Source organism: Bubalus kerabau, chromosome 18, assembly GCF_029407905.1.
Source record: "Bubalus kerabau isolate K-KA32 ecotype Philippines breed swamp buffalo chromosome 18, PCC_UOA_SB_1v2, whole genome shotgun sequence".
Classification (NCBI taxonomy): domain Eukaryota; kingdom Metazoa; phylum Chordata; class Mammalia; order Artiodactyla; family Bovidae; genus Bubalus; species Bubalus kerabau.
The window spans coordinates 43,217,333-43,243,750 of NC_073641.1; the positions used below are offsets into that span (position 1 = coordinate 43,217,333).

General features: G+C 46.1%; 1 protein-coding gene across 1 annotated transcript in view; it reads left to right on the top strand.

The window, feature by feature from the left end:
- The window catches only part of MTMR12 (myotubularin related protein 12), a 68,075-nt gene that overhangs the window by 21,047 nt on the left and 20,610 nt on the right, over positions 1-26,418 (top strand). The window contains exons 2-8 of the mRNA XM_055554948.1: positions 8,080-8,140; positions 10,590-10,732; positions 12,229-12,301; positions 13,161-13,291; positions 15,046-15,139; positions 18,770-18,899; positions 25,766-25,841. Of these exons, the coding sequence (XP_055410923.1) occupies positions 8,080-8,140; positions 10,590-10,732; positions 12,229-12,301; positions 13,161-13,291; positions 15,046-15,139; positions 18,770-18,899; positions 25,766-25,841 (708 nt within the window). The remainder of the gene's footprint in view (positions 1-8,079; positions 8,141-10,589; positions 10,733-12,228; positions 12,302-13,160; positions 13,292-15,045; positions 15,140-18,769; positions 18,900-25,765; positions 25,842-26,418) is intronic.

The window sequence follows — 26,418 nt, forward strand, 5'->3', positions numbered from 1 at the left end:
TCAAGGTCATTGGTCAACCTGCAGAGCCTTCCCTTTTTCCGCCTTTGCCAAGATTCTAGGTCCACCACACTTTTGAGATGTGTGCATCCTGAATATGAACTTGGTAAGACACTAGAGAAAACTGAGAGCCAGTGGAGTGAAACAGCCAGGCTACTCCACAGTCTCTCAGCAGATTCTCAGGCGCGCAGCTGGCGCTTGCTTTCACGTGCTTCTGTCCTGTATGAGGCAAAGCCTTGTACAGTGGAGTACAGTTCTCGTAAGGGAATTTTTCTAATTTGTTCTAATGAGTTTTGTAGCAGGAGACTGGTTTTCTGTTACGCGCAATGGATGTTTTGTGGTAGGAAACTAGAGACCGTGTTTGTTGGAACACAGCAGCAAGGAATGTGGGCTCTGGAGTTAGTCAGGGCTTGGGCTGAACCCTTGGTTAGTGACTTATTTTCCTATTAAAGGGAAGTTCCTGAACCTCTTTAAGCCTCAGTTTCTTCATCTGTAAAATGGAAGCAGTACCGCTTCTGGTGTTATGCAGATTAATGAGATACTTATGACGAGTACTTATCTGGCACATCATAGAACTTAATAAATGTGACTTATTATTATAGTTAAACGTGTGCAGTTGAAGTGGAAGCTGAGACTGACAGCTTGTGGAGGGCCTTGATTGCCGTGTACACCTGTCTTTACCACTCAGAAGTCTCTTTTCACTTTGGGATTTTCAGCAGTGTTTCAAATAGCTGAGGTTGCTGTATGACCTGTGTTTTGGACAAGTAAAGCTGTTTACTTGTTTAGTCTTCCCTAGTGGCTCAGATGGTAAAGAGTCTGCCTGCAATGCAGGAGACCCAAGTTCAATCCCTGGGTTGGGAAGATTCCCTGGAGAAGGGAATGACAACCCACTCCAGTATTTTTGCCTGGAAAATCCCATGGATGGAGGAGCCTGGTGGGTCCCAGTCCATGGAGTCGCAAAGAGTCAGATACAACTGAACGGCTAACAGCACACTCACACAAAGTTATTTAGTGGCATTCGAGGCAAGGGCTCACATGCACTGGCTGGTTAGACTCCTTTTTGTTGAACACTAGCTTGTCGGCAGCAGTGTGCATCTTACCTCATTATTCTGACCTCTCCTCTCCCTGTCTGCAGCTGAAGGAAGTCTGATGAATAGTGGCAGCTTTAGTAGGAAGTCAAGCACTGTTAGAAATCTTGGTGGTTTTTCTGCCACCGCCTCTCACGCTCAAATTTCCCACACACTTTATGAGATACGTGGCTGCTTGGTGGGTTTTTCTTTGTCTCAGATCAGTTTTTGGTCAGCAACTTGTTGCCAGCATCAGAATGTATTTAACATTATTCCAGAGACGAGGAGGAGTCCCTACTCTTTACAAAATATATTTATTTTTATTTATTTATTTGGCTGCACTGGGTCTTAGCCACTGGATCACCAGGGAAGTACCAAGGAGTCCCTACTCTTAAAGTGAAAAATGTGTAATAAGCTTCTGGGGCATTTGAAAAAGATAAGGGTGAGTCTCAAGTTTCCCTTTTTCCATGAGGGGAAAAGGCCTCCAGTCCTTTCCTTTTTTCTCTGAGGAGATGCTTCTGGTAGATTTCTCTTCTCCCCCTCTGAGATCGGGGTGCCCTGTCGTGCCTGTGTTTTAGAATGGAGAGCTGGTCTGCAGGGGTCTTCCTTTGCCGTTCTAGTGAGGGCGAGCCACTATGGACCCTGCCTCCTTTGAGAGCACAAATACTGAGTGAGGCTCACTGTGCTGTCATGATGTGATCATCAGGCAGGCAGTGCAGCTCCTGATTCCATTCTCTTCAGCGGGCACTCCGAGGCCAGGACACTTGCCCAGATGGTCCCACTTGCTCTGGAGGCCAGAACCCACCCAGGTTTCTGACATAGTCCTGTGCTGTTACCTGAAAGACACTTGTTGCAGATAGTAAACACCATGTGTTTAGTGCACTCTGCTTAAACTCCTTGCTCCTCACAGCCCACGGGATAAAGCCCAGACTCCTTAAAACGGCCTTCCTTGTCACCATGTCTGCACCGTCTCTTTCCTCTCCTCCTCCCTCTGCTGGTCCATCTGTTGAACTCCTGCACACTCCTTGTGAGCCACTTCCAGGGAGACTGCTTGAACAGTCTGCCCTTTCCCTGCCCTCTGTTGGTCCCTCTACTGAGTCAGGTCCCCACTTTTGTGTTTAAGAAGGTTTCAGAGCCTTCGTTAAAGCATCAACCTGTCGCATATGGCAGAACAGTGTGTTAGTATTGTCTCGTCTCCCCACTGGGCTGTGAGCTCCTGTTTACCTAGCACTTGGTAGAGATTCATTCAGTTACCTTTGTTTCTTATAAATCTCCTTCTCCTTTTTCATGTACAAACCTCAATTATCTTTAGAAGCCTAGCATCCTCTGCTTTTATATACATCTGTACATATATATAGGCTTCTCAGGTGGCTCAGTGGTAAAGAACCCCCCTGCCAATGCAGGAGACACAGGTTCAATCCTTGAATCAAGAAGACCCCTGGAGATGGCAACCCACTCCAGCATTCTGTCCAGCAAGAGCCTGGACAATCCCATGGACAGAGGAGCCTGGCGGGTTATAGTCTATGGTATCAAAAAGAGATGGACACAACTTAGCGACTGAACAATACATATACGTACATATTTGTGTGTGTGTGCACAAACACATACACTGTACGACTTAGTTTGGAAAAGACAAGGCTGAGGACATTATGGGATTTTTTTTTTGGGCACGCCATGCAGCACGCAGGATCTTAGTTTCCCGACTGGGGACCCAACCTGCACCCCCTGTAGTGGAAGCAGGAGTCTTAACCACTTCAAGTCCCTGGGGTGTTTTGTTTTTAAGGCAGTTTCTGCTTTACCTGGTATGTGGGAAAGGGTGCTGGAAGTAGTGTGCGCCCCTACACCCTGGGAGGTCATGCAGGGATTGTGGGGGTTGCAGCCAAGGCACGCCATTCAGGGGGGGCTCTTTCCGCTTGAATAATGGTGAAACCCTGTGAGGTTTTACAGCCTGGAGGCCTCATACGTCCTCACCTAAAATCCACACGGTTGAAGTGGCAGGTGCTAGGTCTGGTGTGTGATTTCCGTCATTCTTAACTCATGTGAGACGGTGTCTCTGATGTCGGTTCCTAATCCTGTAGCCCTGGACATACTGCACATTGACATGTTGCATGACATGTTGCATGACATGAGTCCATCATCTCTGGTTTCTCTGTTGGTGCAGTTGACCAAAGTCAGTACCATTGGTGATGGTCAGCAGAATCGCTGTAGCTAGCTTTGGCTCACAAAGGAGACTGTTATAAAGATACAGGTGTGATGCTTGGAACTGTGGGCCAGAGGCGTGGTTGGGCATCACCAGAGCCTGGAAATCTGTGGAGACCAGGCCTGGACTGCTTATTTGTTTGGGGGACGGTCTTTTGTCTCCACCTATCTTCTTCATGTGTCTCATTCTCTACAGAACAGCTTTCTCTGCTGTTGCGTGAAAGTGAAGTTGCTCAGTCGTGTCTGACTCTTTGCAACTCCATGGACTGTAGCCCACCAAGCTTCTCCGTCCATGGGATTCTCCAGGCAAGAATACTGGAGTGGGGTGCCATTTCCTTCTCCAGGGAATCTTCCCGACCCAGAGATCGAACCCAGGTTTCCCACATTGCAGGTAGACGCTTTAACCTCTGAGCCACCAGGGAAGTTAGCCAAATCTACAAAGTCTGTGGGCTTCCCAAGTGGCGCTAGTGGTAAAGAACCCGCCTGCCAACGCAGGAGACATAAGAGATTCAGGTTCGATCCCTGGGTTGGGAAGATCCCCTGGAGGAGGGCATGACAATCCATGCCATTATACTCACCTGGTGAATCTGATGGACAGAGAAGCCTGGTGGGCTACTGTCCATAGGGTCACCAAGAGTCAGACACCACTGAAGTGACTTAGCACATATGCTACAAAGCCTGTAGTTGAAGTAGCCAGCTTGATTAGCTTCTCTTAGCCCTTCAGCCGAATTAATGGGGGAGATAAAATAATTAGCCATTTGCAAGTATGTCTTGTCTGTTAGCTCACGCAGGTGGTGGGAAGGAGGTGGTTCTCTCCAGGAAGGAAGTTAGGGAAGCAGGTAACAGTAGTCCAGGACAAGGGTGTTTTGGGTGGGACCATCCTGAAAGATGTCTCCTGATTGTCTTGTTCATGGGATGTAAACAAAGGATTTCACTAATCATTTCAAGAATTGATGTACGTCGGTAATTTGGGGATAGTATAAAATCTTTAAGTCAGAAGATGATACTTCTGTGGACAGCGTAACAATAAGGTAGTCTTCTCTGTCCTGGCTTCAGTTTTTCAATTGAATTCCAAGCACTAAAGATGATTGCTAGTTGTGTAGCAGCTGATTGAATTTAATGCATAGCTTTGCTTTCCTCGGACAAAGATGATAAACCTGTCAAAAGTAATTGTGCTTTAATTTAGTTCTTTGTCAATGACAGATGATGAAAACTCTCAATGAGAATTTCTAAATTACCAGATCCACTCCTAGCATTTACATATGCAAAAAACGGTCTCTCTTGTGTAACCTGGAGCAGTGTGTCAGAGTCATCTGGGGAGTGTTTACAGACGAGGGACTCAGCAGCGGCTCCCACACTCTGATTCCTCAGGCTTGTGGTGGGGCCTGAGCGTCTGCGGAGGTGAAGAACAACGCCCCGAGCTGACCTGATGCTCCACAGCTTTGAGAGGCGCTGTGTCAGGGAGGCTTCATTTATTGGCGTCTCCCAGGATGGAAATCATCAGTTCAGTTCAGTCGTTCAGTCGTGTCCGACTCTTTGTGACCCCATGAATTGCAGCGCACCAGGCCTCCCTGTCCATCACCAACTCCCGGAGTTCACTCACACTCACAGTCAGTCGAGTCAGTGATGCCATCCAGCCGTCTCAGCCTCTGTCGTCCCCTTCCCCTCCTGCCCCCAATCCCTCCCAGCATCAGAGTCTTTTCCAGTGAGTCAACTCTTCGCATGAGGTGGCCAAAGTACTGGAGTTTCAGCTTTAGCATCATTCCTTCCAAAGAAATCCCAGGGCTGATCCAGAATGGACTGGTTGGATCTTCTTGCAGTCCAAGGGACTCTCAAGAGTCTTCTCCAACACCACAGTTCAAAAGCATCAATTCTTCGGCACTTAGCTTTCTTCACGGTCCAACTCTCACATCCATACATGACCACTGGAAAAACCATAGCCTTGACTAGACGGAACTTTGTTGGCAAAGTAATGTCTCTGCTTTTGAATATGCTGTCTAGGTTGGTCATAACTTTCCTTCCAAGGAGTAAGCGTCGTTTAATTTGATGGCTGCAATTACCATCTGCAGTGATTTTGGAGCCCAAAAAAAACAAAGTCTGACACTGTTTTCACTGCTTCCCCATCTATTTCCCATGAAGTGATGGGACCAGATGCCATGATCTTAATTTTCTGAATGTTGACCTTTAAGCCAACTTTTTCACTCTCCTCTTTTCACTTTCATCAAGAGGCTCTTTAGTTCCTCTTCACTTTCTGCCATAAGGGTGGTGTCATTTGCATATCTGAGGTTACTGATATTTCTCCTGGCAATCTTGATTCCAGCTTGTGTTTCTTCCAGCCCAGCGTTTCTCATGATGTATTCTGCATGTAAGTTAAATAAGCAGGGTGACAGTATACAGCCTTGAGGTACTCCTTTTCCTATTTGGAACCAGTCTTTTGTTCCATGTCCAGTTCTAACTGTTGCTTCCTGACCTGCATATAGGTTTCTCAAGAGGCAGATCAGGTGGTCTGGTATTCCCATCTCTTTCAGAATTTTCCACAGTTTATTGTGATCCACACAGTCAAAGGCTTTGGCATAGTCAATAAAGCATAAATAGATGCTTTTCTGGAACTCTCTTGCTTTTTCAATGATCCAGCAGATGTTGGCAATCTGATCTCTGGTTCCTCTGCCTTTTCTAAAACCAGCTTGAACATCTGGAAGTTCATGGTTCACATATTGCTGAAGCCTGGCTTGGAGAATTTTGAGCATTACTTTACTAGCGTGTGAGATGAGTGCAATTGTGTGGTAGTTTGAGCATTCTTTGGCATTGCCTTTCTTTGGGATTGGAATGAAAACTGACCTTTTCCAGTCCTGTGGCCACTGCTGAGTTTTCCAAATTTGCTGGTATATTGAGTGCAGCACTTTCACAGCATCATCTTTCAGGATTTGAAATGATTGCTGCTGCTGCTAAGTCACTTCAGCCGTGTCTGACTCTGTGCGACCCCATAGACGGCAGCTCATCAGGCTCCCCTGTCCCTGGGATTCTCCAGGCAAGAACACTGGAGTGGGTTGCCATTGCCTTCTCCAATGCATGAAGGTGAAAAGTGAAAGTGAAGTCGCTCAGCCCTGTCCGACTTTGAGCGACCTCATGGACTGCAGCCTACCAGGCTCCTCCGTCATGGGATTTTCCAGGCAAGAGTACTGGAGTGGGGCGCCATTGCCTTCTCCGAAATGATTGCTAGTTATCTTTGAATATCGGGGAAACACTGAACCCTGGATAAAAGCCTTTGAAGACATTGTTAATTGAGAAACAGTGACACAGAACCTCGCCTTGGACTTCCCTTGGTGGTGCAGTGGATAAGCATCTTCCTTCAGTGCAGGGGACATGGGTTCAATCCGTCGTCCAAGAAGATTCCACATTCTGCAGAGCAATGAGCACGTACTCCCTAGAGCTCATGCTCTGCAACAAGAGAAGCCAGCCCACTGAGAAGCTCGTGCACCCACAGCAAAGAGTAGCCCCTGCTGTCTACAACTAGAAAGAGCCTGCGCGCAGCAATGAAGACCCAGTGTAGCCCAAAATAAGTAAATTAAAAAAAAAGAGAAGAACCTGGCCTTGATTCTTTACTAGGAATGATTGCATCCTGGGGCACTGTTGAGTGGTTTTAGGTAACTTAGAATGAGCAAATATCTTCCCAGACACCTTTTCTGAGCCCTAGTGTGCTGCAGGGCTTCCCAGGTGGCGCTAGTGGTAAAGAACACACCTGCCAATGCAGGAGACATAAGAGACATGGGTTCAATCCCTGGGTCTAGAAGATGCCCTGGAGGAGGGCATGGCAGCCCACTCCAGTATTCTTGCCTGGAGAATCCCATGGACAGAGAAGCCTGGTGGGCTACAGTTCATAGAATCACAGAGTCAGACATGCCTGTAGCAACTTAGCATGCACGCACATGCTGCAGAGTGGATGGATCAGTGTTGACTTGATATGTTCATAGCTTCCTGTTTTTACCTTCAAGCCCTTTACACAGGTCCATTTTCTCAGAAACACAGCAGTCTACTTTAGTTTTTGATCCTTGATCCTCACTGGAGGAAGAAGGGAATCATTCTTGGGCTGTCTTCCATTCTCTCTCTGACTCTGCTCGAGCTGCCTTGCCTTGCTGAGTGACATCTGTTCCTGTATGTGGGGAGTGCCCATCCCTGGGGCTCCTCCTAATCATTGTCACTTCTGAATCGTTAGTGTAATCCATTGAACTGACCTGTTGAAATTTTCTGGCTTCTTTAGTTAAAGATACTTTAGGTACTTCACTGGTGATTCAGTGGTTAAGACTCCGTGTTTTCCCTGCAGGTGGCTGGCGTTCGGTCCCTGGTTGGGGAACTAAGATCTTACATGCTGTGCTGCCAAAAAAAAGAATAAACCAAATGTACCTATTTTTTTAAAAGTTTTTTTAAATTACTTTTTAAAAGCTGTTAACACAACATTGTAAATCAGCTGTGTGTTAGTTAGTTGCTCAGTTGTGTCCGACTCTTTGCGACCCCATGGACTGTAGCCCACCAGGCTCCTCTGTCCTTGGTTATTCTCCAGGCAAGAATACTGGAGTGGGTTGCCATGCCCTCCTCCAGAGGATCTTCCCGACCCAGGGATCAAACCCGGGACTCCTGCATTGCAGGTGGAGTCTTTACCATTTGAGAAATCAGTTATACTTCAATTTTAAAAAACACCTAGCTTGTCAAATAAACAAAAAGCTGCTGAACGTGATGTTTTAGCATGTATTCTGAAAGTATGGCTTTATGTTATTCATTTGAGCCCTTAAATATATTACGCTTTGCTCTTCTCTTTTAGGAAATTCACACAAACGAAAAGGAAGCAACCGAGAAGGAAGTAACTCTTCACTTGTTGCCAGGTAACAGTCATGTTAGCGTCGTACCTCCCCGTGTGCAATTCAAAGCCAGAGATAAATTATGTCATTTCTAGTAGCGCTATATATAAAGTCCTTTGTTTTCATCCACACAGTGTGTGACAGTAATGAGTTGGACCATAATGTCAAGGTCTGTAGTTCAGTAACTGCACACCTGGGACTGAGTGTTACAACATCTGCAAAGAATTTTTGTTTCCCCCTCCCCACAGCGGATGAAAATAAAGGCGGGAAATTCTCACCTCTTTGTAAGCAAATGAGGTCTTTTTTCAGGTTGCCTTACTTGGCCCCATCAACTTTTCTGGTCCCTATCTGGAAGATCCTTCCCTTCTAGATCCTTACACCCACCCTGGTGGGGCTTAACCAGCTCCCCAGCGCTGCGCTGCCAGGGCTTGCTGTTTGTCATCACCAAGGAGACTGGATTGGTTGGGTGTTTTTTTTTTTTTGAGATGGGGGAAAGTGACTGTCTGTAGCGTAAGTCGAGTTTTAATCATTTCTGAATTCAGAAACAGACCTGGTGGTGTAGGCTCTCTATACATGGGGCTATCCTGTGAGTTGTGCGTTCAGTTCTTCTGCTTTCTTTCTTTCCAGCTTTTTTCATAAGTATTTTTAGGTACATTTCCCAAAACAATTGAGGCCTCATTCTGGTTCTTTTAATTTTATTCCCTTTTATTGGGACAATATGAATATGCACAAGTTTCTGACTGATCCACCTTATTTGGTAAACATCAGAATCTCTAACTTTTAAAAAAAATGTTTTTAAGTGTCAAAGGCTCTTCCCTATAAAAATGGCCTAAACCTCAATCCATATACCCTATTCTATTTCCTCTTCTTGGGTTACAGATTCAGAAGTTTACTTTTGTCTTCAGCTTAGTGTTACGTACATTCTCGCATTCCCTGGATTCCTGACGTCTCGTCTCGGTGTGCAGCCCAGGTTTCCTAGGCTAGATTAAGATCTTTCCCAGCTCATGCCTCATATGACCCGAGACTCCGTCTGTCTGTACTGGCTGACAAGTGTGGCGAGGTCAGTGGCTAGGTCTCCAGTGCCTGACCATGGACCCATATGGCTTGCCTGGCCTTGGAAGAGGTTCACTGTTAAGGCTGTTCTATTTATTTATTTTTAAAGCTGTTTTTACACCAGGGGTAGAAAGCACAGAAAGCCTTGCTCACGTGCCTTCTACCTTGGACTCAGCTAAGGCGCTTTTTCTGAGACTATTTTAAACCCCAGTGAGGCCCTTATCGCTTCACTGTTTTCGTCAAGCCTGGTGGTTTCAGGATGCTGACCTATAGGTGTTGACCTCTCTGTAGAGGCTGAGCTTGTGACAGAACCATCTTCCTGTATTTCTATTTTATTTAACCACTTGGAAGAGAAAAAAAACAAGGTGAAACGTTTTATGTGTCCCTTCATAGTCTTAGTATCTGAAATTCTTCGTTTTCATATTGAAAGTTAGAATAGATTAATTTTGAGCCAAATGGTAAATTTAAAGACATTGAAGGGAAAATCCAGAGGGAGATTTTAAGAAGATGGTTGTCTGTTGGATGAGGAGAAAATTCCTGTTTTTTCTTTGTCGCAAAGTATTTACGCTTAGGTGGGTTTGTTGTTTTTTTTTAATATTATACTTAGTTTTTCCTTTCCCTGTATCCTCCTTTTATTTTTCTGTCCTTACCATCCGGCCCTCATGAGCCTCTCCGCTTCCTGCCTATCCCTAAACCCTCATCTCTTTGACTGGAGACGGAAGTTGGCTCTCTCTGTCACCAGGAAATACAGCTCCCGTGCTGCTGGGCGTCTGCAGAGAGAGCAGGAAAGGTGACATAGTGAGAGGAAACACGCTCAGCGAAGAAAGAGAGGAAACAGGCTTGCTTTCCCACAAACCTCTGACCTCCCTTTTCTTCACATCCTTGTCTGCGGAGCCAGACCGAGTGCGGTCATGCTGTAGCCCCTGGGCCTGAGGAAGCTGCCTGAGAGCTCCGGACCAGGCACACACCCCGTCCTCTTTCCGGGGTAAGGAATGGCCACTCTCGCAGGAAGGGGAGCCCGAGAACTACATTCCACAGCTTGCCGGCCAGCCCTTCTGGCTTTGCTCGCTTGGGTACCGCTTCTGCTCGGGTACAGAACGTCTGTTCGGGTTCAAGTAGTAGAAGCACTAAGATCTGTGCCTGCCGGTGTAGCCTAGGTCATTTCTGCCTCTTTGGATACGTCCATTATTTGCAGTGAGAAGATAGAAGTGCCCCTTGTGAAGGTGTATCTGAGTCATTGTGATTCCACCTCTCCGTGGGCCCCACGCTGCTTTGTCTGCCCCCTGGGTTTTGCAGCTCCCCTGTGCCGTGTCGTGGCCTGTGTTTGTCTTTACAGGAATAGAGCCGGGGAAGCTTGTACTGCTTGCCTTCTGTATGTTGCCTGAGGACTCTCAGGACACCTTGTTTTGCTTTCCATCAGGTGAACAGCTGCTGTGTGAAGCCAACACAGTACTGAAGTGTGTCCAGGAAGATTCCTGTCAGCGTGGAATCTACGGGAGGCTTGTCTGCACAGACTTCAAGATTGCTTTCTTGGGCGATGATGAATCTGCCCTGGATAATGATGTGCGTGTGAGCTGCACTTGGCTGAGTTTGGGGTAGCACTGCCCCTGTGACCCCGTTGTCTCTTTTCCCAGCTTCTCAGCAACTTGCCCTTAATGCATGTAAACACAAAGGCCAGAGTCCTTCTCACCCGTGATCTGCTCTCCTTCCTTGGGGATCTCCCTTTGGTGGGAGGACCACTCTGCAGTTCCACCACGGCCTCATGTCATGCTGGCCTGCATTGGACCTCATAGGTTCACACTGTCAACTTTTTTATTTTCTTCTGTATTTCAGTGCAGTACATATCACTCAGGGGAATCACAGGTCCCCAAATACACTAGTTCCCCATGTTTTCTCTGCACTGAACTCTTCCCCAAATTTAGCACCCAAGTACAGTTATGAGACTGGTGCTGAATGCAGCACTTGAGTTTGGGTTTGTGTTTGCTCTGCCCCGAGCAGCAGTGTTCTTCCGTAAGACTTGTCCCCCTTATGAAGAGCGAGCAGAGGAGAGAAAGGATTGTCCGCGCCGCTCAGAGCACACTGCGGTCCTGGAAGCTGGTCAGCCTGGCCATGGCAGCATCTCGCTGCCTCACAGTGTGGGCCTCTGTGCTGCCATTGCGGTAACAGCCTAGTTCCTAGTCCTGTGCAGAGATAGCATTCACAGAAATGTGACTCTCCTGGGGTTTTCTTCCTGCCCTCTTATAGCTCTGTCACTCACCTGTCACTCATCTGCATTTCGGTAGAAAAATCCGAACCCGTGTGCTACCTCCCAGCACCTCTCAGAGCTGCCTGGCCTGTTGGCCTGGGAGCAGCCCAGGACTGACATGTCCTGCCTGGGTTTGAAAACGAGTGTTCACAACATTTCTCACACACTTTGCTACTTCACTGTCCTTTTCCTCGGGATGTGACATTTCCCTGTTTGTTTAGGGCATATACCTTTTCGTTTATTTTTTCTTTAGTTTTATTGAGATAGGTTTGACATATAACATTGTAGTAGTTTCAGATGTACAACGTGATGAATTTGGGATGTGTATGTATTGTGAAATGATTATCACAATACATTTAGTTAACATCCGTCTCCTCACGTAGTTGTACAACTTTTTTCTTGTGGTGAGAACTTTTAAGATCTACCCTGTTAGCAACTTTATAATGTACAGTGCTGCTGCTGCTCAGTCGCTTCAGTCATGTCCGACTCTGTGCGACCCCATAGACGGTGGCCCACCAGGCCCCCCCGTCCCTGGGATTCTCCAGGCAAGGACGTTGGAGTGGGTTGCCATTTCCTCCTCCAATGTACAGTACAGTGTTACTAACCGTAGTCACCATGCTGTATGTTATATCTCCAGGACTTACTTATTTTATAATATAAACTAAGTTTGTACCTTTTGACCCCCTTCGCCCATTTCCCCCACCCGCTCCTCATTTTTCTTAGTATGCAAGTTGGGGATAGTAATTCATTGTGCCTGTAAGTGTCTAACAGTGCTTAGCAAGGAATCACAGTTGTTTCCTTTTGAATTTTTTAGGAAACACAGTTTAAGAATAAGGTTATAGGAGAAAATGACATTACCCTCCACTGTGTTGATCAGATTTATGGAGGTGAGTATCTGTGTTCCCCAGGCCTTTGAATGTACAGCTGGTAATGATGGGTTGGTTTTGTTTTTTGTTTTTTTGGCCTTTTATAGTTTACTAAAATTTCTTCACCCATTTATCTTAATCAGTTTTCTGGATGATAAAACTGAGATGTGAAGTGGCTTATTTGAGGACGAGCTTATTAGCTGGAGAAACTTGGGCTTCAACGTGAACCTGTTCTTTCTAATACTCCATGGTGCCATTACAGGCTAGATGTTGGTCATATGTCATTGTTAGCTATGCAGGTCTTGCTTTAAAGGCTAACCTGTAAAAGTCTGTTGTACCACACACAGCTATCTATTCTGCTGATTACACAAAGCCTCTCTTGACATCACTTCTCTATTTTGGTAGTCAAGGCTTTGTGAGCAACTATTCAGTAGCCATTTATGGAGTTTCCAGCACCAGGATGTCCAAATTCAGGGTCAGGAGGGGCCCTAGCCATAAACCTGGGAGTCAGCTGTCCCAGGTCAGGTCCCTAATGATCTCCCATCTTTCGTAATCTCAGCTTTCAGAGCTGGGTTTTCTGCAGGAGTTGATTCTGCTGACAGTGGCAGGTCCGTTTTGGTCTTGTACTTCCTCAGGAGGAGTGAGGAGCCCTGGCTGTTGCCGAGTCCCAGGCTCCTACTGGGTGGGACGGGGCGGGGGGCCTGCTGGGTGGGACAGGCCCCAGCTGGGTGGGATGGGGCCATGCTAATGGTTACTGAGAAGATGACACCCTTCCTCTCACTTTTGAAAGGCCTCCTTGGAAGTTAGCAGTCTACCTTGTTTCTTTAGCATTAACCTGTCTTATAGCATGATTTCCCTTGTTGATTTCATTGTTTTGTAGTGTTTGATGAGAAAAAAAAGACTCTCTTTGGACAGCTGAAGAAGTACCCTGAGAAGCTGGTCATCCACTGTAAAGACCTCCGGGTATTCCACTTCTGTCTGAGGTACACAAAAGAAGAGGAAGTCAAAAGGGTAACTAGTCGCATGTGTTTTTAGGTTTTATTTCCCATCAGGTTTTCCCCACTTACTCAGTTCTTGCTTCCACTGCACGAAGGTTGAGGGGAACCTTTCACTCTGTAAAGTGGAAATTGGTTATAACCTCACGTGCTTTGATTAGAATTGAGAGATAACTTGGTAGAGCAGGACCATGTTGTCATGGCACATGCTACGTTTAGTCCTTCGATTCACACCATGTTTGTTCCCAGAGGCTTCAGAGGGTGGGAGGTGGGAAACCAGGGTCAGAAGGCAGTCAGGGAGGGGCAGATGGATGGAGCAGCTAGAAACAGTCCCCTTCCTCCACCCCACCAGCCTTTCCAAAAGCAGCAGCAGTGACTCCCAACTCCTGAATGAAGAAGTTGACGTCTGGAAGGTCGTGGTTTTACGTGGAGGGAGGTGGAGGTACATGGTCATGGGCAAAATGAGTCACCAAATGAGCCTGTGCTTTTGGTCACTTACTTAATCTGGTTGCTGCAGCAAATTGAGGTGTGTAACTGGGTGAACTGGTTACAGTGATTATTGTAAGTTCCAAGGTTTCTCTTAAGATATTGAAGGTCTCAGACTTGCCACTGACATGGTAAATGCATCAGGGGAAACCTTTAGCGAGAGGCCAGTTTATCTGTTGGCTTTGGCTACAGTGAGTTATTAGACATTCTTTTTAGATATCCCCTTAATCTTCTTTAAGGTAGTGCGGGAGTTTGGTTAGAATAATAAACATGACCCCAGTATCTGTTCTGAGCAGGAAAAAATGGTATAGATACGGAAAATTCCCTGAGAAGCAAGACACTTCACTTTGAATGATGATTTTCATCATCTGTCCAAATGTACTTTTTGTTTGGAACTTCAAACAAAAAGCATGGTAGATTGAGTTCCTTATCTTCTAGAAAGAAAGAAAGTGAAGTCACTCAATCATGTCCAACTTTTTGCTACTGCACAGACTGTAGCCTGCCAGGCTCCTCTGTCCATGGGATTTTCCAGGCAAGAATGCTGGAGTGGGTTGCCATTCCCTTTTCCAAGGGAATCTTCTTGACCCAGGGATTGAAGTTGGGTCTCCTGCATTGCAGACAGACTCAACGTCTGAGCCACCAAGGGAAGGCTATCTTCTAGAAGAAGATCCTTCAGGCCATAACACAGACTGGAATAGCTCAGTGTCTTGGTTATTATCTGATACCAGCTTTACATCTTTAGAAAGACTTCTCTGGTGGCTCAGATGGTAAGGAGTCTGCCTGCAGGGCAGGATACCCGGGTTCAATCCCTGGGTCAGTAGTATCCCCTGGAGAAGGAAATGGCAACACACTCCAGTATTCTTGCCTGGAGAATTCCACGGACAGAGGAACCTGGCAAGCTACAGTCCATGGTGTTGCAAAGAGTCAGACATGACTGAGCAACTTCACTTTCTTTTTCTTTACATTTTTGACATGTCAGATTTTTGGAGTGTCTGAATATGGCACTTAAGTTTTTTTTTAGCACTCTGTCTTTGATAAATCAGATTATGTCTTAAAAATTGCCCTAGAAATTCAAAGCTCTTAAAAAACCTGACAAAATAGTTAGCATTCTGTTTGTGTGGCATTATTCCAAGAGATAATATCACAGATACAGACCTCAGTGAGAGTTAGCATGTTGCTCAGCGGAGCCCATGGGCATTACTGAAAACCTAGACAACTTGGGTCTTGCCTCTCAGTGTTTACTCGCCAAAAGCATGACTGTATCCATTACTTGGTTCTTTCTAGATTGTCAGTGGCATAATTCATCATACCCAGGCCCCTAAACTGCTTAAACGATTGTTTCTGTTTTCCTACGCGACTGCAGCACGAAACAGCCCAGGTAAGCTTTCATCCGCAGTTAGGCAGGACCCTTCCAGTTCCTGCCTGCAACTCATGGGAGAAAACCCATCCATGAGTTTTTTTTCCCCATCTTCTCTAGCAATGGGTCACCTCTTACTTGGGTGATTGATTCAAATTTCTTTTTTTAAAAAAGGTTTCTGTTTCTTTCCTGTGATCTTTGTTGCTTTAACTTATCTTTTAGGTTTGTTTGCTTATTGTGAAGGATTATTTGATGGGTTCGTATGAAAGATTAAAATCAATCGATTGTCATTGGAAATGTGAGACTATAGCGAAAGAAAATTGAGACAAGTCTAAAATCACCCTTTCTGTCCCTGGGTTCTTTTTTCCACTTTAATAGGCTTGATTTCATTTCATAAGACCCTAAAAAAAAAAGTTTTGCATTCTAGAAAGTTTTTAAACAGCCAGAACATGCTTTATAGCAAATATTTGGGGATGGAGAATGGAATACTTGTACAGAAGAGAGCACATCCGAAAACCAGTTTGGTTCGAAAACTTGAAATTCCAAATGTTTTCCATTTGGTTCCCTGAAAAAGAGAGCAATGTTTTTTGTAAGAAACTGTGGTCATCTGAACTAGCTATTAATAATGCCCAGTGTTTCCACAGATGTTTGTCTTCATCCTTCTCTGGATCTTTCCCCTCCATCTGTTCACTTGCTCTTCCCATTCCTTTTTTTTTTAATTCCAAATTAGTATTTTAATTTTTTTTTCCTTCCAGTTTTACTGAGATATAATTGACACAGCATGTATAAGTTTAAGGTGCACAGCATAACAACTTGGTTTACATATGTCATGACATGATGCCCACAGTAATTGTAGAGAACGTCCATCATCGTGCATAGACATGATATTAAAGAAATAGAAAAATTTTTTCCTTGTGGTGAGAACCCTTAGGATTTACTCTCTTTAAGAGCTTCCATACATAAACGCGCAGCAGTGTTAATTGTATTCGTCATGTTGTACATTACATCCCTATCTGCCCGTCACTCTGAACATGAAGTTGGTGTCAACTGATCCTGTGTGCCATGAGCCTTTCTTCAGGGATGTGACATGTCCTGCCTGCACATACCGGGCTCTGTGGAATGCAGAGTTGCTTTGTCACCAACTGCTCACTTGGTAAATGTTTCTCGAATGCACCCTGGAAATACGAACAGGACTAAATCTCTGCCCTCTAAGAGCATTGATTCAGGGAATTCCCTGGTGGTCCAGGAGTTAGGACACTGTGCTTCCACTGCAGGGGGCCCGGGTTTAATCCCTGGTTGGGGAACTGGAATCCTGAACACCACATGGCACAGCCAGAAAAAGAAATAAGAGCAACCAGTCAGATTGTTGTGTGCTCTGGTGGAAGGGACCGGCCACGCTGGGGAGGGAGGGCTGTCAGAGGGCGAAGGCCAGGCCTGAGCTGCTGGTGGAGATTGTGGAGTATCTGAAAGGCACTCAGGAGTGTTTGAGGCAGCGAGACTAGCGTGTGCAGAGATGAAGATATCTGGGAGAGCAGGCTGCATTTGGCGAACTGTGGTGATCTTGCAGAAAAGGTGTGAATTTGCAGGTCTGTCCGTCCTGAGTTCAAATCTTTGTCCAGCTGCCAAGTAGCATAGACCCTGGGGATGGCACTTAACTCCTGAGGCCTCTGTTTTCTCATTGAAAAAACAGTAGTGTTAATGATTCCCATGAATGTTTTGAAGACTGTAGATTGTTAAATGCATGGCACATAGGGTACAGTCATTGAGTGAGGGTTAATTGAGAATGTAACTGCTTATTCAGGGCAGATTCTGCCCAGAGAATTACATTGACATGAAAATGCACTTAGCAGTGTTAGTAGTCTGAGGCTAAAATTTGTGCCTTCATGTAGTAAGTTCCTGTCTGTGAATGGTCTTTTCACAGTAGCAATACGTGTACGTGCTGATTAGCGGGGCGCTGGCTGACAACAGCACGTTGCAGTATGGGTTGTACAAAATACAGCCTCTTTGTTGATTGCTGTACTTGTGTAAACATTTATTGGGTCTACATGTGAAAATTGTACTGTTTTTAGGAGCTCTGCCTCTCCCTTGTATCCTGCCTCTTGGTCTGGACCAGCACAGGACATATCCCAGCTCCCCAGCAGGTGTCGATCTGTGTGCCAAAACCCTTACCTTGACTGACCCTGGCAGTTTCATTACCTTATGGAGGTTTTTTTGTGCCAGAATGTCCAGGCTGTGTAGCATCTTGTCTTCTATTCAAATTCCAGCATCCTTTTCTTCTCCTTCCAGCCTCCTTTTTTAGATAAAGTAGGTTATAACTGAGAGGTGCAAGTGGACCAGTTAGCTTTTTTTATTGCGTAGGGGTTTGTAGAAATGGGTGCTTTGCAATCGGAACATCTTTCATTTTTCTCAGGTTTAATAATTCACAAATGTGCTTTGGCTGAAAGGTCCTAAATGTTTGTGACATGGCATTTTAGGGAAGAACTTATCTGTGTTGCTAAGAAAATGACCTAGTATGCTTGAACAGGAATATTGGTATTACCTATGTCTGTGGGGAAGTTTATTTGCATCTATTAACCTTATGGGAAATTTATGCTGCCTAGGTTTGAATTCCAGTTCTGCCATTGCCTAGCTATGTGACCTTGGATAAGTTAATTAACCTTTCTGTGCCATGTCTGAATGAAGGAAATAATATTGCCTACCCTGTAGGGTTGTGAGGATTGAGTTATTACTTGAAAGGTACTCAGAATAGTGCTTGGCATCCTAAATGCTATATAAACTTCATTACTGTTGTTGTTTTTTCTTAAATCATTGTTTGTATTATCATTCTTTGTACTATGATGAGGTTTTATTAAAAGGAGCAGGTGGGCATTTAATTTAACACTTTGTTTTCCCCAGAAGGCTTGCTTTTTAAAGATGTGCACAGGTTGGAACGAACTGATCTGTGTGACCACCCAAGGGTGTTTTGGTGCACGTCACTCGCACGTGCACGTCACCCGCATCAGGTAGTGCTGTGGGGAGGACCACGGCACACCTGCTGGGCTGTGTGAGCAGCACTCCTGAGCACTTCCTCCTTGCAGGGAGTGGCAGGGTGAGGGGCAGAAGTGCCCATCACCGAGATGTGGCCCTTGGCCTATGGGCCCCAACCCTCAACGTGGCCCTCTCCTTTGTGGCCTTCAGGAGCCAGGTGTCACACTGAGGACTCCTCTTCTTGGCAAGGAGGCTTTAGACTCAGGAATCTGACATGCTGTTCAAATGAGTTTGCCATCTTATGCACACATGGGTAGGGCTAAAAATATTTTATTATTTTAGCATTTGTGCCAAGCCGGTCTTTTAGTGCTTCATGGGATCTTTCTATGTTATATAAATTATCTCATGGTCAGATGACTGCAAATGGAGCTATAAATTACTTTTGCAAGGAATGGAACGAGAACAGCTCCTTTCCCCTGGTACAAAAAGACAGAGCCTCGCTCATAATTTTGGATGAATGACAGAAAGAAAGGAACAAGGTTAGGATGAAGCAGTGAGTTCATTCTGCAGGGATAAAAATGGGCTTTGTGGAGGAAGTTGGGGCCCAAGGAGCCACTTTCACAGCATTAAAACACCAGGGCTTCACGACAAGATTTTACTGTCTTTCTCCATTTGTGTTGTTAGCTACGGACCCCAAGAAACACGCCGTAATGTTTGACACACTTCAGGACTGGTGTCGGGAGCTGGAGCGGACCAAAGGCAACATGAAGTACAAGGCAGTGAGTGTCAATGAAGGCTATAAAGTCTGTGAAAGGTAAGCTCTCGGCACCATGCTTTTCTTTTTGATGGATTTGTTGAGATTTAATTCACGTGCCGTACCCGTTCATCCCCGTGATGTGTATCTTGGTTTTTAGCACATTCATAGGGTTGTGCAGCCGTGTGTGCTCAGCTGCTCAGTCAGTCGTGTCCGACTCCATGTGACCCCGTGGACTGGAGCCCACCAGGCCCTTATGTTCATGCAGTCCTCCAGGCAAGAATACTGGAGTGGGTTGCTGTGCCCTCCTCCAGTGGATCTTCCCGACCTGGGGATCCAACCTGCGTTTCTTGCATCTCCTGCAGCCATCACCCTGGTCGATTTGAGAACATTGTCATCATCCCAGAAACCCCCATATCCCTTGGTAGTCACTCTCCACCCCCCGCCCCAGCCCTAGGCTGCCGCTCATCTACTTTCTGTTTCTGTAGGTTTGCCGTCCTCAGCAGTTCACATAAATGGAGCTGTGCAATATGTGGCCCTTGTGCCTGGCTTCTTTCACTGACCACAATGTTACCACGGCTCATGCATGTCATAGCAGATATCAGAATCTCATTCTTTTATTACTGCTGAATAATATTCCATGGTGTGGATATGCTGTATTTTATTTATCCGTTCATTAGTTGAGGGACATTGAATTGTTTTCACTTTTTGGCTATTATGAATATGCTGCTGTGAACATGAGTATAAGGTTTCATATGGACATATTTTCAGTTCTCTTAGGTGTATTCCTAGGGGTGAAATTGCTGAGTCATATAGTAACTGTGCATTTAACCTTAAGAGGAACTGCCAGACTATTTTCCACAGCCACTGCACCAACTTTACACTCCTGTCCACAGCAATTGAGGGTTCCACTTTCTCCACATCGATCCTGTGCTTTTTTTAAGAAACCCTTAAGAGTAATGACAGTGTATTAAAAGGTAATAAGTGCTTTCCTGGTGGCTCAGATGGTAAAGAATCTGCCTGCAGTGTAGGAGACCTGGGTTTGATCCCTGGGTGGGGAAGATCTTCTGGAGAAGGGAATGCCAAACCACCCCAGTATTCTTGCCTGGAGAATCCCCTGGACAGAGGGCTACAGTCCATGGGGTCACAGAATCAGAACCAACTGAGTGACTAATACTTTCATTTTCACTTCGAGTGCTATGGAGAGAAAAGTAGATCAGGCAAGGGGCTGGGGGGCGCTGGAGCTGTCAATGGGAGGGTGGGTCAGGCAGAGGGGACAGCGTGGGCAGAGGCCCTGAGGTGGGATTGAGTCTGGTACTGTGAGGAGCAGTGAGGGGCCCAGGGGCTGGAGGGGACTGAGCGGCCGGAGCAGAAGGGGGTGCGATCAGGGAGGAGAGGGCCAGCTGGGTGCTGATGGCCGGGGCGGTTTCCAGAGTTTAGAGCGCAGAGCGGAGGAGCTTGAGCAGAGAGGTTTGATGTGGTCTGACCTACATTTTTAAAGGATGACTCTGCGTCACCCTTTTTTTGGAAACTTGAATCTTATCATTTTGGAACACACTCCTCAACACCCTGCTAACAGTTTCCAAAAATCCATATTTTTCTATAGCATTTTGTATTCGTGATTCTGAGGGGCCTCATCAGCAGATCAGTTTTTTTTTTAATTTATTTTAATTGGAGGCTAATTACTTTAAAATATTGTAGTGGTTTTTGCCATACGTTGACATGAATTAGCCACGGGTATACATGTGTTCCCCATCCTGAACGCCCCTCCCACCTCCCTCCCCATCCCATCCCTCTGGGTCATCCCAGTGCACCATCCCTGAGCACCCTGTCTTATGCATCGAACCTAGACTGGCGATCTATTTCACATATGATAATATACGTGTTTCAATGCTATTCTTTCAAATCATCCCACCCTCGCCTTCTCCCACAGAGTCCAAAAGACTGTTCTTTATATCTGTGTCTCTCTTGCTGTTTCGCATATAGGGTCATCGTTACCATCTTTCTAAATTCCAAGTATATGCGTTAATACACTGTATTGGTGTTTTGTTTTGACTTTGTCTTAGACATTTGCATGGTTAGCCCTCTCGTCACGGCACACACCAGGGTGACAGTGGGGTGGGACCTGCAGGACAAGTGTGGGATCACACACACCCCCCTCACGCCTTCTTGCCCCTCTTCCTCTCTTTACAGTCACACAGCGTGTAAAGGGAAAGCTAGTTAGAAGGAGGTCAGAAACTCTTGCTCCTCGGAAGTGATGTTTTATAATGTGATGTTGACAGTGAGAGGAGGCAGCCCCACTCCCAGGGTTGTTTTTTAAAATCCTGCCGCCTCCTGATTAGAGTCACTGGTGTTTGCATAGGTGTCAGCACAGCAGAAACACACCAGGTAGAGAAGGTGAGCAGAGCAGTGTGTCGGGGTTGGAGTGGGGGGTTCTAATTAGTGGTCAGTGGGGAAGATGGAGCCTCAGCAAGGTTTGGTGTTCAGAGCACTCAGTGCAAACACACTCCCCCAAACTGCCCCAGCCAGGCTCCCCTCCCCAACACACACACTCAGCACCACCCCTCTTTTCTGCCCAACTGGAACGATACAGGAGAATCTATGCTTTGGTTTGCACCTGGACCATGTGGTAGCTGCCTGCATGGTCTCCCCCAGCCACTCTGGCCCTAGCATCCGTGCTCCGTGGAACAGATTGAGCAGGTGGCTCCAGAAGGCTTCTCACCGTCCTCTCCTCTACGTCAGTGCTCCTCACTGTGCATGATAGAGAAGATGAAACTTCTGACAGGCCCTCCAAGGCCCTTCGTGGTTGGATGCCTGCCTAGCTGTCAGCTTTCCATGCACCACCCCTCCAGCTCCCCTGACCCCTCCTGTGGGCCTTGCCCATGTGGTCTCCTGTCTGGGACGCTCGTTTCACTTCGCGCTGCACAAGTGAGTTACCTCCACGTTGTCAATCAGATCTCTGCTCAGGCGTCTCTTAGGGGGTCTTCCCAGGACTAGGTAAGGTCTTTCCTTGCACCATATGCCTGTCTCCCTGCAACTCCTCTGGTTTGGAGTTTATTTTTATCTATAGGAGCCTGATGGGCTGCAGTCCGTGGGGTCACAAAGAGTTGGACATGACGTCTGTGGAGTCACACAGAGTCGGACACGACTGAAGCGACTTAGCAGCAGCAGCAGCAGCAAGCACCTATCACCATTTGGTTCATGTTTGTTTCTGCAGCCCAGCAGTTCTGGGGAATCAAGGACACTGTCTTTATTCATCTTTCTATCCTCAGTACCACGTATAGTGCCTGACTCATAAGGCCCACTCAGTAGATACGGGCCAGAATGAATAAATTAACAAAAGCCCCAGTGGTTAGAGGAGGGACCCCAGTCAGCTTGGATAAGAATTAGGAACGGAGTGTCTACTTCGCCTTCTCCTGAAAAGCCTTCCTCCTCCCACCTCCCTGAGAAGGCAGAAGAAGATCCCCAGCCTGTAGGGAGTGTGTGACACAGAGGAGCCAAGAAGTTGACTCGGCCAAGGAAAACACTGCTGTCCTGGGGTTGTTGCTCTGGGGGTTCCCTCACCCTGCTGGAGGTGGTGCCTGAGAGGATCGTACAACTTTCCTTGAGGAAGTCAGCTTGTGTTTGGAGAGGCTGTTGACTTTGTCCTCAGAGCTCATCCTAAGGACAAAATGAGCACTCCCCAAGGAGGAGGGTGAGTTGCTTGTAAACGCTGGCAGTCTCACGGCAGAGCCTCCATAGAGCCCGCTCAAGTTCACTGGGACGGGAGGGGATGTCACAGACCCCCCAGCGGTGCAGAGCTGCCCATCTGTGCAGCCCCTTTTCTCAGTGACTGCATGCTAAGTCACTTCAGTCATGTCCAACTCCTTAATACCCCATGGACTGTAGCCCACCAGGCTCCTCTGTCCATGGAGGTTCTCCAGGCAAGAATACTGGCGTGGGTTGCCATTTCCTCCTCCAGGGAATCTTCCTGATCCAGGGATCAAACCCACATCTTTTATGTGTCCTGTGTTGGAGGCAGGTTCTTTACCACTAGCGCCACATGGGAATCCCCAGTGACTGCATGTAAACACGCTAATACACTGGATTCTGACGTTTTCCCCCACGTGAAAGACTTGAGAAAAAATTAACTGGTTCACCAGCATTAAAAATATTCACCCTCACCATGGTAGAGGAGGGCATGTAGATTTTTAAAGCAGTATGGCCCCACCTCATGGGCCCCTGGGGAAGGAGCTGAGAACCTGCTCATAAATGAAGCCCACGGGTGAGTCTCCTGAAAGGGCTGGGAAACAGTGGTTTGTAAGTTGCCATCTAGGGCCATGCTTCTCATGGTTGACTGTGCAGCCCCATCACCTGGGAGCTGGTGAAAGCACAGCTTCTGATTGTAGAGGTCCAGATAGGGCTGAAGAATCTGCTTCCTTCTAAGCACCCTCATCCCCTGTGCACACCTGCTGTGCAGGAGCTTCTAGAACAGCAGCTTTTATCCTGTGTGCACACCTGATGTGCAGGAGCTTCTAGAACAACAGCTTTCATCCTGTGTGCACACCTAGAGATCTTTTACCTCTCTGCTATTTAGTAGTTCTGAGTGCATCCTGGACACTGGGAGTTTTTAGGTCTTCCCATGTGACTTTAATGGGGAGCTTGAGTTTGAAAGCTGTTGATCTGTGAAGAGGTTTTTGCATCAGTAACAGCACCTGAAGAAGCCCACCCACTCAAGTGGACCTGAAGGAAATACCCTGAACGCTTCAAAATCTCAAAAAGTCAAATAATTCTAAGTTTTAATGGTTTCATGTGTGAATATCTTAGCCTCGACCTGTAGTTCTCAACCTGATTTTGCCTCACATATTATGGAAGCTTTGTTCTTTTTAATTACCATTGAGAGTTGTGTTTTTTTTTTTAATGGAAAATTTCAAACAGTATAAAAGAGAATTTGATGAATTTCTTTTACTCATCACCCAACTTCAACAGTTACTAACTCGTGGCTAGTCTCTATGCCTCTATGTACTCTACCCCCCACACCCCGCCCTGACTATTTTGAAATAAATCCTAGAGCTCATCATATTTCATTCACAAATATTTCAATTTTACATCTCTAAGAATTAAGGACTTTTTATAAACATAACACCATTATCACAACTTTCAAATAATCTATAGACTCTCACACTGTTATCTTTTTCTTGCTTGTTTACCTGAAAAAACCAGGCCATTCATCTGATCGTTGCCCTACAGTGTGGATTTGATGATTACATCACCATGGTGATGTTTGAACTGTTGTTTCATCCCCTGTGAATTGATTAGATCTAATGACTTGATCCCACTCAAATTCTGATCTCTTCAACTCGGAAAATCCATCTTTCCCATGACCTGGTACTTAAGAAACTTACTTCAAACTAGGGGTGTGCTCGGAGAAGGCAATGGCACCCCACTTCAGTACTGTTGCCTGGAAAATCCCGTGGATAGAGGAGCCTGGTAGGCTGCAGTCCATGGGGTCACTAAGAGTCAGACATGACTGAGCGACTTCACTTTCACTTTTCACTTTCATGCCTTGGAGAGGGAAATGGCAACCCACTCCAGTGTTCTTGCCTGGAGAATCCCAGGGACGGGGGAGCCTGGTGGGCTGCCATCTATGGGGTCACACAGAGTCGGACATGACTGAAGTGACTTAGCAGCAGCAGGGGTGTGCACACAAACACCATCCGATTGTTTGCCATTGTAGGTTTTACACCGTAGGCACCTTCTGCCTTCTCATCCTTCCTTCAAGCTTTTTGAGTGAAAGCTGTTTATAGCTCCACAATGGTAGAACTCAGATGGTCTTTTTAATAGAAACTTACATCTCCTAATTAGAGGAAGAGATAGTGTCCCTGTATGTCTCTGACCTCTGCAGCTCTAAAAACCTAACTCTCCTACATCCTACTACTTAACAGATTTGTTATTTTTAGAACCTAAATTTATTTTATTCTTTAGAAACTGAAGTCATACTGCTTGGGGCCCGGTTCCAGCTCCACTAATTCTTACTAGTTGTATAACCCTGGAAGGGCCTAAGTAGAGCTCTGTTTCTTTATCTGTGAAATGGGAATGAATAATAGTACACATACCCTCATAGTGTTGGTGAGAGGATTAAATGAGTAATTCACGTTAAGTAATTAGAACAGTCTGACCTATGGTAAGCAGTTAAGCGTTGTCCGAGCACTTGATAAAATGTCTGGGCAGTAGTCATCATAATTACTGGTTTTCATGTTAGTCTGACTCATATCAACACAGGTATATTGTCTCTGTATGATGAGAAAGATCCCTCCCAGTTTCAGAAATCTTATACTTAGGACTCTAGAAAATTGGTATTGATGAACCTGTTTGTAGGGCAGGAATAGAGACACAGATGTCTACAGAATGGACTTATGGACATAGTGGGGGAAGGAGAGAGAGGGACAGATGGAGAAAGAAGCCTCGATGTATGTATCTTACCATGTGTAAAATAGGTAGCTAATGAGAGGTTGCTGTGTAACACAGGGAGCCCAGCCTGGCGCTCTGTGATGACCTAGAGGGGTGGGATGGGGGGCAGGGAGGGAAGCTCCAGAGGGAGGGAATATTGTAAACTATTTTCCTCCAGTTAAAAAAAATTTTTTTTTAAGAATTCATATACTGTTAGGTATCAGATGTCCCATTCCCTTCATTTTATATATGAGGAAACAGACCCAGAGAGGTGGGCTAACTTACCTAGGGTTACACAGAATCAGAGGCAGAGCTGGGATTTGAACTCAGATTCCTGACTGATTTGGACAGAGACAGTTTATCTGCTCTCATTCTTAACTAGGAGATACGGTCCATGTCAAGACAGTCTGCTCAACTTCCTGTGTTCATCGACGGTGACCGTTCATCCTTAATGAATTAACTCTGGTACTAAAACCAATGACATCTCTTTCCTCTAGGTTGCCAGCATACTTTGTCGTCCCCGCCCCTCTTCTCGAAGAGGACGTAGAGTTCTTCCAGGGTCGTGGCATACCAGTAAGTGCACTGAAACCCTGAAAGCATGGGTTACTCATTGGTCCATTCTGGCAGATTATCCTACTTAAAGCCCTTGGCTTTGGTATTAAACAGTTTGTCCTCAGCCCGAGAGCAATCTAAAAATACCTTTGGGACTCCCCAGAGGAGCCCCTTCGACAGGAGGCTCCTGGGGGACAGAGTTATGAAGTTTTCCCAGAGGCCCTGGGGCTCTTAGCAGAGACATCTTTAAAGAGCTTTAGGAGGATTCTAGGCCCAGCTGGTGTTGAAAGCCAGCCTAATTTAACACCTAAATTGTTCCGAGGCTGAACCGTCCCCTCCAAGGGTTGTAGGGTTTCAAATCCTTTTCGGCCTCTCCATTAATCCTGAGTGGGCATGGCTGAGTTCCCACCCAGAGACAGCGTGGAGACTTACTTAGTTTTCACAGAACAGACTGGGATGGGAGCCATATTTCACATGTCGCTGATCAAAGAAAGCAAGACTCTGGCAGTTATTTCACTTTCTAATTGGTGGTTGGGAGTTGCCAAGCCTGCAGGGAATTGAGTACAAAATGAGAATCACAGATAAATGCTGGGCCGTG